This window comes from Sinocyclocheilus grahami, unplaced genomic scaffold, assembly GCF_001515645.1.
Source record: "Sinocyclocheilus grahami isolate Dianchi unplaced genomic scaffold, SAMN03320097.WGS_v1.1 scaffold11.1, whole genome shotgun sequence".
NCBI classification, from domain to species: Eukaryota; Metazoa; Chordata; class Actinopteri; order Cypriniformes; family Cyprinidae; genus Sinocyclocheilus; species Sinocyclocheilus grahami.
In genome coordinates, this window is record NW_015505190.1 from 1719042 (window position 1) to 1733083 (window position 14042).

At 35.0% G+C, this 14042-nt stretch overlaps 1 protein-coding gene across 1 annotated transcript; it reads left to right on the top strand.

Annotated features, from left to right (window-relative positions):
- Positions 1-916: 916 nt before the first annotated feature.
- Positions 917-12595, top strand: spaca6 (sperm acrosome associated 6). Its single transcript, XM_016287262.1, has 9 exons — positions 917-947; positions 5222-5308; positions 5961-6032; positions 6304-6327; positions 8303-8380; positions 8941-9041; positions 11652-11808; positions 11891-12071; positions 12458-12595. Exons 2-9 carry the CDS (start codon positions 5239-5241, stop codon positions 12555-12557), a joined length of 783 nt encoding a protein of 260 aa, XP_016142748.1. The 5' UTR covers positions 917-947; positions 5222-5238; the 3' UTR covers positions 12558-12595.
- The last annotated feature ends 1447 nt before the right edge of the window (positions 12596-14042 follow it).

Genomic DNA, 14042 nt, shown 5'->3' on the forward strand with positions numbered 1-14042 from the left:
TTAGATTGGAGAGTGGAGAGGAGGGACGTTTTCTCGTTTACTGTTTTCTTTCACTTTGTCTTTGTGTCGTCAGGTTGAACTTTTCAGAGTCCGACACGTTTCCGCATCCTTCATGCTGCAACGTGAATTGGTTTTTCGTCTCGTATTTTCCACAGACTTCGTACGTCGACATGCACTTTTTGTCGCCACAAAGCTTGACATGGTCAAAGTCTGCATGTTCCAGATGCCACAATAAGGTAGTACATCTCCTTTTGGATCTTTGTCATTCGCCCCTGCTACATCATTATGCGATTTTTGGCACAGCAAAGGCTTGTATTTGCCGTAGACAGTTTTATTGTGGTGCTTTTGATTGACACACCTGTGCACACGCATGTATGTGAGACAGATAATAATCTCTAATTCTGAGATAGAGAGATGCTTTGAAGTATGCTTGTTTGGCTTATTTGATGTTTTAAAAGACAATAGAAGTGTGAGTCTAACTACTGCTGCAGTCGTTTTCATAATTCATGACAGTGTGATGTTTGAGAAATATTTTATCGCCATAGTATTTTTGAGTCTTGACCAGTTTGAAGTATTGCATGTCTGCAACCGGCAAGGCGTGAAGATCTTAATCAGTTTGTCAACTTGCAAATTTTTTTATGATAGTCACGGTACATTTTTTGGTAATAGTCATGGTCAAAATTTGAACAGTTTGGTGTCTCTACTCACTCAGTCACTGTGTCAGTTGTACCAGCTGTCTACCAAGAAGGGGCACTATTGCACCATTTTACCTTCTTCAGGTCCCCATTTGCATGTTTGTGCACTGTGTAATATAAATCCATGTAATAATAAGTGTTAATCACTTTTTTAGCTACTTAAAATGTTTGCATTGGATATATTCATATTTGTTTTGTTTTATCTTCACAGGTTTCAACCTAACACCTGGATCTCCTTCCATATACTGTGCTGTAGGTATTCCATTTTGCCCTGTTCTCATGTTACCTGATGACAGGTGAAGGAGCCGTTCAAGTGTTAACATGTTATTTTTGGTTGGTTGATTTATGGCTTTTTATATAGTCATTTACTAAGAATTACTTTACACTGTAAGTTAGTTTTATTTGATCATAGTTTTCTCCTGGTTGTTATGTAATATTGCGGAGAAATCCTCTATCTTTGTCTCAGGAGTCGGTGAATGTGGCTTTGATTTTCCAAAAGAAAAGCTCCTCAAGCTGATGAGGTTTTACTGAAGCTCCTGGTAGAATCGTGCAGAGGATGATGCCACGGCTTACAGCCTCTGCGGTGAAACATATTGCAGTAAAAGTACCCATCAACAACACCCCCATGGTTTTATTATGACTGACACAACACAGTTTGGTGCAAACATTATGTGTTTACTGCTCTCTGTGCACCTTCACTGCCTGAAGGAAGTGAGGGTGAAAATCTGAACAGCGCAATGCAGTCGGAGCCCCTTTTTCCAGGCGCTTTAAAAGAGTTTCCGAAGACATCAGAAAGAAAGAATGACGTAATTGTGCATTTTTAATTCCAGAAACATGGTCCTGTTTTTTTCACAGTATGTCTCTTTGTCCCTGAGACCCTTAACCTGTGAGGTCAAACTAGGTCACAGGTGAGGTCCTCAGGAACAGGGCTGCATGCGCCGTCATCACAAAAAGTCAAACCAAGGAGAAATATTTGCATTTTTATTATGTCTTTAAATCAGTCTTAGCGATATTTACAGTAGCTGATTAAACATATGCTGAAAAAGATCCTTTTTGTGTTTAGATTTAGCGTTATTGTACTGTAAATGATTAGATTGTACTCAGGCCCTCCAGTTGTGGTAGCGACTACTGGGGACACACCCTATTGGCTGGCTTTGTGTTCTACACAAAGAAATGGTCCAATAAGAAGACAGCCACGGGTGGTGACCCCATAATATTATCTTCACTGATACTGTCTGTCCGTCCACACAAAACAAGACGGATGTAGTTTACGAACATACAAATGTGTTGATCCATATATGTCATTATGTATCTCTTCTCCCCTTTATCGATGCCAGTGACTTTTTTTGTTTCATTTAGATACTATAATAGTTTTTATTAATATTTAGAATTAGTTTTTATTTTTAAATGTTCCTTTTTAATTTTAATTTAATTAGTTTTTGTATTTTTTATTTATCAATCTAATTAGGTTTTCTTATGTCAGTATTTTTTTTTAAATCATTTTTATTTCAGTTTTTGTTATTTTAGTACAAGTTAAACCTTATATTTTATTCCATGTATTTTTCTTTAGTATGATATTATTTTAGTTCACTGTAATAGGCCTGATCTATACCTGATGCTCTCACTGTGTATTGGTGAGTTTTCTTATTTTCATATGTGCATAATTTGTTCAGACTTATCAATAGAGCTATTTAAAAATAAATGAATTAGTGAAAGATAAATTAAACATCCCACAGAGCATCACTGCAACATGTTGGATACAAAGATTTCTATCACAAAGCAAATATAATAACACTTAATAATATAGAAAAAAGTCACTCTCCTGCATGTGACGCACATTCAAAATCACTAATGAAAAATGAACGTGGGAAAAAAGAGATGGAAAAAACACTCCATGATATATACATTTTTCAGTGTACTCTCGCTGACTTTCTGGCCTTCTGTTGGAGGGCCAGCTGTAGAATTAGCATCTCAGGACAGTGCAGCACAATGCTACCTGTCTTCTGATCATTGCTGATAGGCCGGCTGACTGACTACACCGTCTTTTCTCTGGCAGGCCTGCGGTGGAGCTCCTGCTCACTATTGATTGGCTTGTCTTTGCAGAGACAGATGAATGCATTAGTACCCAAGTCGCTCCTGCCACTGGAAATATATTAACTTCATATATTAGGCACCCTGTCTCGTTACCATGGCGACACTTTGGAAAAGACATGGGAGGGGGTAGAGGCAGGAGAGGGGGTTTTGGGGTGATGGAATAGGGGGGAGGGGTGTGGGATACAGGATGCAATGAGCTTGTGGGCTTGATTGGTAGTCTCTCTCTGTTTCTTAGACACACACACACATACACACATTGACTATGTTGGGGATCCTACTATATCAGATTTTTGAAATATGTTTATGTTTTAACCTTTCTATTAATCTTTTAAATGGCAATTATGCTTTTCCTAATGTCTCACCCATTGTTTCATTATTGTAAATTTACGTTTGGTCTATTTCCTTTCTTTTGTCTGCTGCGTGATCGATCAATCACATGCACAGAAAGTCTTTTCTTTTCCCTTTGTTCCGGTCAATTTGGATCATTTGCAATATCACGGCACCCCACCACCATCATCCACAGGCATCACCCTCTCCCTCCCTTTTCCCTTCTCTCGCTCCCTCTCTTTCACACACAACACTCCCCATCTCTTTACTTTGCAGCAAAATGGTGCATAATGGGAGCAGGAAGAGGGTTGAAAAGACAATGGAGTAAATTAGCAATATTTCTTAATGGGGGAACATTCCACAAGACCATGAACATTACAGACGTATATTGCTTTTGTCTGGAGTCACTGCAAGATCAAGATGAACTAGCCTCACCTATGTAAAACAGATAAGAAAATTCTGTTATCATTTACTCACTCCCATGTCCTTCCAATCCTGTATGACTTTGTTTTTTCTGTGGAACATAAAAGAAGATATTTTGAAGAATGTTGGTATCCAAACATTCCGGTTTTCACTGACATTGGTTTCTATTGTATTTTGTTGTCCATATAGTGGAATCAGTAGGAACTGATCATTGGTCACCAATAGACCTAAGGCTGGGTACTGCCATATTTAAATTTTGACAGGAATGAAAATGAGGCTGTGGCAGTTAGAAGTACTACAGCATGCTTTCAATGGAACTGTTGTTTAACAGCATACTGTCTGTGCAGCTGCTGAAACGTGTTTACGGAAGAAAAAAACATTCAGTAGACAAACACCTTTTAAAACAGTTTTTAAAGTTGTGAGTTGGTGAAAATGATGTGATCTATGACCTTTATACAGTGTGTACAATTGAATAAGTCTTTCCCTCACAGCCTTGTTTTCATCTAAATTCAATGTGACATCTAACCTGACTATATTCTTTCAAATATCTTTTATGTTTCACGTAAAAAAGAAAGTCAGGCAGGTTTGGAAAGACATGAGGGCGAGTGAACGAGTTTTCATTATTTGGGAGGACTATCCCTTTAAGAATCCTACACGAGCCTATAGTCGATATACACGTTACAATGAACTAGAAAAATGTAGACTTTTTCTACTTGTTTATAAATGTTGCGATATCACTACAAATCACTACATAAGATCACTCCCATTATGTGTATTGCCAAAGTCCCTTTTTCATTTCTGTCAAATGAAAATGTACATTTGCTGTGCCCATGAGATAATTATTTCGTCCTGATGATGTCATCCTTAAAAGAATTTTCAAAAGTTGTTTAGTTTCAAACAGCTTGAGGAATAATATAACCTTGAATAACAGAAATGTTTGCCATGATCTTAAAACTGTTGCTTTTCAGCTCGGTAATTAACACAGTTTTGAATTGCTATCAGTGCTTTATTGATGTCGATGACAGCCTTCGTTTGTGCTGGGGCCATATTCTCACCGAATACAATATAAGGAATGTAGACTCTTGTTTCAAAACGCTCGATCGCATATTCAACAATGAATCGAGAGTAATTGAAGCAGGAAAAGTAGGTAAGAATTAATAAATAAAATATTATTGGTGTTATGCTACTAAACAATAGGCCTATAGTACGAGAAGCTGTTGTAGTGACTATATAGAGAATGCAGTACGGTCTCGAGTATCTTTTTGCTTTTAATAAACGGGTACTTTATAATAACAGTAGGCCCTATTAATAACCGAAATTATATTAAAATGATGTTTCAGTAAGTATAAAAAATATCCTTCCGCTGGAATATAACGTTGCTTTGCAACAAAACGCTGTAGCTGATATTTCTTACAAAAATCATGCTTCGTTCTGAAGTTATGGCATCGTTTTACTACAAAGTTTTCATCATTACGCATGATTAAATATGTCATTCTGTTAAACTGACCATTTTCTGTCATTTCTGCTTGATGTCAACTGTTTTGTAGCCTAATTAGACAGAAACGTGCATTAAATGTTTCACGTTGCTCCACTTCGATTTTACTGTAAAAACTAAGGCTGCAATTAAACGTTATTTATAGTGTGTTCAGAAAGTTTCTCATGTTTCTGTATCTCTTTCACAGGGAGAGGCTATGACTTGATGCTGAAGAATATCTTGATGGCTGAAATTATGCCTATAGTGGAAGAATTTGACCAGCAAAAAAATGATGGTAACAGTTTTATCTAATTACCAGTTTCAGCAACCACGTAATAGACTAACTGCTTGTTTGGGACCAGACCTGTGACAATTCATTAGGCCATAATTTGAGTTCACAGAGTAGTAAATATTTCCTTTCAAACGTGATTCATTGGAAATGGTAAGCGTGAGGATCCTTTATTAGTGAACGCCAACAATACTTAGATTCCAAAGGGAAGACCTAGAGACTAGCATGATGTTTACTGAAAAGTGATATGTACAAATGTGAAATGATTGTCTACACTCACCGCACCCAGAAACACAGAGTGTTTATGAGATGCTGCCTGGGTGTTGTAAAGCTGTAAATCTGTCCGTTCTTGTGGTTTGATTGCAAGTGTTACATAATACATAGACAAATTGTTTATCCCTTGGAAATGATCAATTTGATCATCAGAGACAATACAACAAGACCCCCCCCCCACACACACACACTTTATTCCTTCTCAACAAGAACTGTTCACTTTAGGTCATTTCTAATCATTCAGTAATTTAATTGTGGAGACCATTGGCATGAAATATCAGGGAGAGATCCAGATAGAAACAGACATGTAATCTTTGACATACACACTTTGACTGAAATTGAGATTAATGGCTCTGTCCTTCTCTCCTCTCCTCCCTTCTTTCAGATACAGTATATGAGTTCAGGCTACAGGCAGCAGCAAACAATTTCATTGCTGCAGCCTCGGGGCTGCCCAGAGGTGAGACTTATTACATTATCACTTCATTTCTTTGGCTTGGTAAACCATGAAAAACTTGACCTGAGCCTTCATCTTCAATATTGCAGCACTCACATTTCCCTATAAGTTCCATCACAATTTCCGCTTATTTCTCTCTTAAATCATAGCAAGTTCTCCTGCTCTAAAACTCAATGCACCCAGCCACCTCAGTATTACTGACTATTATACTGTACATTCCTTGCACATGGATATTGCAGTATCTAAAATATTTTTTTTTTATCGTTTCCTGCAGCCTCTGGATGTTTCCCCCCATGTGGTGAGTAACAGTATATATGTACTTATATACTACAGTATATACTGTATGTCATGACCCTCCTGATGAAGCAAAAAAAGTGCTTGTTACATAATTTAAGGTCCTCAGATTGCTACACTGAAATCTCTGATGAACCTTTAGGCATTTTTAAGGTACCTACATCTTCAATATTGCAGCACTCACATTTCCCTATAAGTTCCATCACAATTTCCGCTTATTTCTCTCTTAAATCATAGCAAGTTCTCCTGCTCTAAAACTCAATGCACCCAGCCACCTCAGTATTACTGACTATTATACTGTACATTCCTTGCACATGGATATTGCAGTATCTAAAATATTTTTTTTTTATCGTTTCCTGCAGCCTCTGGATGTTTCCCCCCATGTGGTGAGTAACAGTATATATGTACTTATATACTACAGTATATACTGTATGTCATGACCCTCCTGATGAAGCAAAAAAAGTGCTTGTTACATAATTTAAGGTCCTCAGATTGCTACACTGAAATCTCTGATGAACCTTTAGGCATTTTTAAGGTACCTCAAATGTCCTATTGAGTACTCCAGAGACTCGATATATATTAAGTGACTGCAAACAAGTGACTTCCCTTGTTGCTGTACATACCAATGACTGTCTTCAGAGTTCTTGCAGAAATGTATGGGTTCCATCTTTTCTTTATTTGTTTATCAGAACAATGTTTTTAAACTAGCACGTTCATGGAAAAGCTCAAAGAAAAAATATCAAATTGTTTAAATTGATAGTTTAATGGTTAAATTAAACTTTAGTTGAATGATTTTAATTAATGTCAATTGATTGAAATCATTAAACTTGTTAAATACAATTCAAGAACAATTTATAAATGTTTTACAATAAAAAGAAAAGAAAATTCCATAAAAGATTTTCTGGACCTATGATTTAATACAAATTTTATAATTAAAAAGTTCTTTAGAAAAATATGTCTTGTGACAGAAGTTAAACCAAAATGTTATTTGTTGTGAAGACCTTTGATTTTCTGGGTGTACACAGTATATGATAGTTTCATCAAATAATATGGTGAAATGCTCATGGAGTTCATTTAGAAAGCTCTGGAAATGAAGTTCATGAGGTGTGTCATGCATGATTGAGAATGTGGATATACAGGTGCATCTCAATAAATTAGAATGTCATGGAAAAGTTCATTTATCTCAGTAATTCAACTCAAATTGTGAAACTCGTGTATTAAATAAATTCAGTGCACACAGACTGAAGTAGTTTAAGTCTTTGGTTCTTTTAATTGTGATGATTTTGGCTCACATTTAACAAAAACCCACCAATTCACTATCTCAACAAATTAGAATACTTCATAAAACCAATAGAAAAAACATTTTAGTGAATTGTTGGCCATCTGGAAAGTATGTTCATTTACTGTACATGTACTCAATACTTGGTAGGGGCTCCTTTTGCTTTAATTACTGCCTCAATTCGGCGTGGCATGGAGGTGATCAGTTTGTGGCACTGCTGAGGTGGTATGGAAGCCCAGGTTTCTTTGACAGTGGCCTTCAGCTCATCTGCATTTTTTGGTCTCTTGTTTCTCATTTTCCTCTTAATACACAAGTTTCACAATTTGAGTTGAATTACTGAAATAAATGAACTTTTCCATGACATTCTAATTTATTGAGATGCACCTGTATTTATAATTGTTGAAAATATATATATTTATAATATTATTATATATATATTTATAAAATATATATTTTCACTGTATAAATGGGTATTTGAATGTGAAGATATGAAGATGCCTTTTTATTTTAGAAAGGAGATACTTTATAAGGGGAGCAAAGGGGAGGGTTCCGGCAATGTTGCGATATCTTAATTTTTTAAAATGTAGATATATACTAATACTCTAAATGCTTTTTGATTTACAAATACAGTTTTTTCAAAGACTACCAAAAAAAAAAAAAACATAGTACACTATAAATGGGATCAAATATTTTTGTTAAGGTTTCCAGGTTCAGGGTGCTGTTTATAACTGCATGACCTGTCAGTACGACTCCTGTGAGTTCCCGCTGGATTGCCCCGGTGAGTTGACAGGCTCCTTTACATGTGTGCAGTGTTCTGTTCAATATATTATGATATGTAATTCTATGCAGTCCCCCACTCACCCACTCTCTCCACACTTGACATGATGGATATGTTATAACTCAACCTGACAGAACCACCTCTGTAATTATGTAACGGCATTTACGCAGCGCAAACATCTACAGCTTTTAACTCTACTTAGGAGCACAGCAAAGTTGTTAAACGAAACCTTGGGCCTTGACACACTTTTACACATAATATAATTTCGCACAGATAGCCCTGTGGGTCACCTAAGATGGCAGGCCTTCTCCCACACACTGTGGTATTCATTTCCACTCAGCACAGCTACAATTATTGCTCAGCGTATCGTTTCCTTGGCTGCTCTCACTAGAGGCTCTGCTTAAATATTATAATTAGGTGAATGGTGGGCAGACTGTGCTGCCTCTGTTCTTCTGTTGACAAAAGGCATTCAATTGCAAGGTGAAGTGTTACAGGTCTGCATCTAATGTATTGCTCTGTGTGTGTGTGTGTGTGTGTGTGTGATGTATGTGCTTTTACAGTGAAGGAAATCAAAGTAAATGAGAACAACAGGACTCAGATGTGGTGTAAGGTCCCTTTCCTGCTTCCTACAGATGCAGAGATAGTCTGGAGATATGCAATGGTGATGGGAAAATCACTTCAAACCGTGAATAGCTAACATAGTTTATGAGCAAAACTAATAGTAATAATAATAATAATATTTATTATTATTATTATATATATATATAAACCTTTTTTTTTTAAATTCAGCACACTTTGGCAGTTTCGATTAATATTATTTATTTATTCATTCATTCATTCATTCATTCATCATTTTTATAATTTGTTTAGTCAGACAAAATTATGGGACCGTAAAGCACAAAATTGAAGCACATTTCTTGCAGAATTGACCAAAATCTGAGAGAAATACAGCAGTATATTACTTGTTTTATTGTTTTATGCAAACAAAATTACAGTATGTTTCTTGCCGTTTTAGTGAAGATTCATTCATTCATTCATTCAGATAAAATTGTGGTATGTTTCCTGCAGTTTTAATGAATATTCATACATTCATCTTTTTTTATTTAGATGCAGACTTTATTATTATTATTATTATATATATATATATATAAACCTTTTTTTTTTAATTCAGCACACTTTGGCAGTTTCGATGAATATTATTTATTTATTCATTCATTCATTCATTCATTCATTCATCATTTTTATAATTTGTTTAGTCAGACAAAATTATGGGACCGTAAAGCACAAAATTGAAGCACATTTCTTGCAGAATTGACCAAAATCTGAGAGAAATACAGCAGTATATTACTTGTTTTATTGTTTTATGCAAACAAAATTACAGTATGTTTCTTGCCGTTTTAGTGAAGATTCATTCATTCATTCATTCAGATAAAATTGTGGTATGTTTCCTGCAGTTTTAATGAATATTCATACATTCATCTTTTTTTATTTAGATGCAGACAAATATGTTTTGTATGTACAATATGTTTCCTGCAGAATGTATAAAAATTAGAGGGGAATGTAGCAATATTTGTAATATTTATAAAATTTTTATGCAAACAAAATTACTGTTTACTGCCGTTTCAATGAAAAAAAAAAAAAAAAATATATATATATATATATATATATATGTGTGCGCGTGTGTGTGTATGTACTATATATATATATATATATAATCAGGGCTTGACATTAACTTTTTTGCTCATCAGCCACTGTGGATAGTGGTTTTCCACTTCAATTTTGTTGTTTGGAAATAACATTTTATATGACTTAATACTGCATACAAAATTTATTTAAATTTATTTCCAGGTCATTTTTGGCCTATTTAAAGGGCATTTTTCCCTAACCGTATTAAATGCATGCATCATCTTTCATATCAAATTCTTGCATTTTATTAATAATTTCACTTAGTATAATAAGACAATATAGGGCTGTTACCAATCAAATGAAATGGACCAGCCAATCACCTGACTTGAATCCAATAGAAAATCTATGGAAAGAACTAAAGATTAGAGTTCATAGAAGAGGCCCATGGAACCTTCAAGATTTGTGTGGAAGAATGGGCCAAAATCACACCTGAGCAATGCATACGACTAGTTTCTCCATACAGGAGGCATCTTAAAGCTGGCATTATCAACAAAGGCATTTGTACGAAGTATTAAATACATTTCAGTAAGCATGTTCAAATCTTTTTCCCTGTGTCATTCTACTTTATTACACATAACTTAATTTCTGAACTTATTTGTTTTGCTTTCTTTGTATGTATGGATTACTTGGATTGTTACCGACATCTGGTGAAAATTTCATGTCAACAGCACCTTTAGAAATATATATATAATAATATAATAATATATTTAAATGTATCTTGTTTTTCTTTTTTTTCAAATGCAGTCAAAATTACAGTATGTTTCCTGCAGAATTTACCAAAATTAGAGGGGGCTATAGCAATATTATTTTCTTTTTATGCAGACAAAATTACAGTGTATTTCTTACAGTTCCAATTACTATTAATTCATTCATTTAGCAATATAGCATGTAGCAATAGTTGATGCATATTTGAATTTAGAGTTGAATGTGACAGTATTTTAAAGATCAGAATTTCTAACCATGGAACCTTCAAGATTTGTGTGGAAGAATGGGCCAAAATCACACCTGAGCAATGCATACGACTAGTTTCTCCATACAGGAGGCATCTTAAAGCTGGCATTATCAACAAAGGCATTTGTACGAAGTATTAAATACATTTCAGTAAGCATGTTCAAATCTTTTTCCCTGTGTCATTCTACTTTATTACACATAACTTAATTTCTGAACTTATTTGTTTTGCTTTCTTTGTATGTATGGATTACTTGGATTGTTACCGACATCTGGTGAAAATTTCATGTCAACAGCACCTTTAGAAATATATATATAATAATATAATAATATATTTAAATGTATCTTGTTTTTCTTTTTTTTCAAATGCAGTCAAAATTACAGTATGTTTCCTGCAGAATTTACCAAAATTAGAGGGGGCTATAGCAATATTATTTTCTTTTTATGCAGACAAAATTACAGTGTATTTCTTACAGTTCCAATTACTATTAATTCATTCATTTAGCAATATAGCATGTAGCAATAGTTGATGCATATTTGAATTTAGAGTTGAATGTGACAGTATTTTAAAGATCAGAATTTCTAAGCCTTTCCTTCCAACTCTTTCTGTACTTACAACCACTGAACTGACATACAGGAGAGAACGATGTTGATGGATCGGTTTGACGAGGTCACAGTTGGAGTTGATCCACTTTACTTCGTCCCCTCTGCCCGGCCTGAGCACTCAGGCACCTACCAGTGTGAAATATTCTCTCAGGAGCACTCACTCGTCCGTATCTACTACTACCTCACAGGTAACCACTCACATCTATGAAATATAATTACATTCCTGTGCTGTTGCTAGTACTGACCAAATGTCTGTGGTTTTCACCTCAGTAGTCCCTATGGCACAGATAGGCCATGCAGAACTACAGGATGTCTTTGAACAGGCTCTCCTCCCAGGAGGCCAGTTCCCTCCCCTGTCCTCTACAGATCCATTCACCTTATGGCTGCCCAGTCCTGCCCTTGTCACCACCTGTCTGACTGCAATGCTTCTGCTGGTCTTCCTTAGTCTAGGGTAAAAAAATATTTATTTTTGGTGTAATTCCTATTTGATTTGGTTTGAACATGAGAATAATGAGGTAAACAAATAAAATATTTTGTCTTTTTTATTTTTAAATTATTCATTTATTTATGTATTATATTTGTATGATTTCATTCATTTTTTTCTTCAACTCACAAACCCCTTGTAGTTCCCTCACAAATTTCAGTTGGGGAAACCATGCATTACAATAATGTGCCACAATGCAAAAAAAAATTAAAATCCTAACAAATAGTCTTTCTTTATGTACAATATAATTTATTTATATTTTCTCTTGAACTTGGGTGTGAAATTTTACTTGGACAGGTTTTTACAAGTTTACTGATTTATTACTGTTTTATTTGATATCTCCTTGTCCATAGGGCGCTACATTGGTTATCTTATCAGATTGGGAACAATGAGTCTGATCCAGCCCAGGAAACAAAACTCACCGAAAAGAAGAAATATTTGATTCACTGCTAACAAGAGAAACGCAATAAAATATTAAGGCACAACTTGTTTCACCGGTAAGGCATTTCTATTTGATTTCGGACCAGATTATTAAAGAATAATTGAAATATTATTATATAGAAGTCAGCTTTTGAAAATGAACAGGAGAACATGGGAGAGCCAGTGAATCTGAGTTTATGAGTGAGGCTGCCCACTTCATCAAGTTATAAAGCCTCCTTTATACTACTAAATATAGCCAGACGTGACTCAAGGCGTTACTCGCCTTTACTCAGTGTCTTTACTCTTACTCAGTGTTTTGCTGCTGTTGTCCCAACAACCAATTAGGTCCAAACTGGGCGAGGGAAATACTTCATTGTACAGCACTGCAATTTTCCATAATGTTTGTTAGGACAATGTGTATTTAAGAGCTGCAAAATTTTTACGGTGTCTGGATTTTATCACAGGGCTTAAGATTTAAAGACCTAATGTATTCTTCCATAAATTCCGAATACATTTAAATAAGCAGGTGTTTAGGGATGAACTTTGTTGATCACTATCATCACCACTGGTCATATTTCTGCTTCTCGTCTCATTTGGCACCTCTTTACCGCTACTTATCTGCCCTGAGATAAGATGATGTCCGCCAACTCAGTGCTGAGGTCATGACTGTTAAGAGAAACCACCCAAATTAGAAGACTACACAATGTCAAAGTAAAGTGGAAAATAGGAATTCAAAGACGCAACCTGTGCCTGTGCCTCTGGATTTGAATGTGTGAAGATTTCATGTATAGTTTTAAAAAAAGTGCTACTTTATTCACTGGCTGTTGAGAATGAGCATCAAACGACAAAACCGCCAGACATCGTCAGGAAAAGTCTCAATTGGACTGTAATAATTGGTACTTGTATGATGCAACAAATACATTTAGACAGAATTATATGATGTAGGTATAAATATTGTTTTACAAGACTTCTATTCTTTTATTCTAACTTTTGATGGAATCATTACAAAGTTCTGAATGTGAAAAAGGCAGATTTGGGATTATTCTCTCTTAAGAGTTTCCTTGAGAAAACAAACTATCCTAACTATTAGATGTGACATGGAAACATAGTCATGTCTTCAGAGACACTAATGAGGACTGTTCTTTCCAAAGTTATAAAAAAAAACTGTCAAAATTTGTGATTACAATCAACATGAAATGACTGTGGAGACAAAAAAGTTTTTAAAACACTGCTGAAATCCACTGCTGGAAGGTGCCTGTAATTGGATGTCAATTGAAGTGAAAAAAATCATCTATAGGAACAGCCAATCCTGTGAAATCAAACAATTTGCCAAACTGCAGGCAAAAATATAATTGCATATTGATCAAAATATAGGCCTACAAAAATAGAATTTAAACAAAATTATTTGGCAATAACTAGATATTATAAATACAGCATACCACCTGACAAGTGATGATCATGTTTTGCTATTTTTGGCATAACTATATTACATATATTATGATATTTTTTCCCTTTGTT

Coding starts and splice junctions, on each gene's coding strand:
- spaca6 (XM_016287262.1), top strand. CDS start 5,239: ATGCTGAAGAATATCTTGATGGCTGAAATTATGCCTATAGTGGAAGAA. Junction 6,033..6,303: donor AGCCTCGGGGCTGCCCAGAG/GTGAGACTTATT, acceptor CGTTTCCTGCAG/CCTCTGGATGTTTCCCCCCA. Junction 11,809..11,890: donor TATCTACTACTACCTCACAG/GTAACCACTCAC, acceptor TTTTCACCTCAG/TAGTCCCTATGGCACAGATA.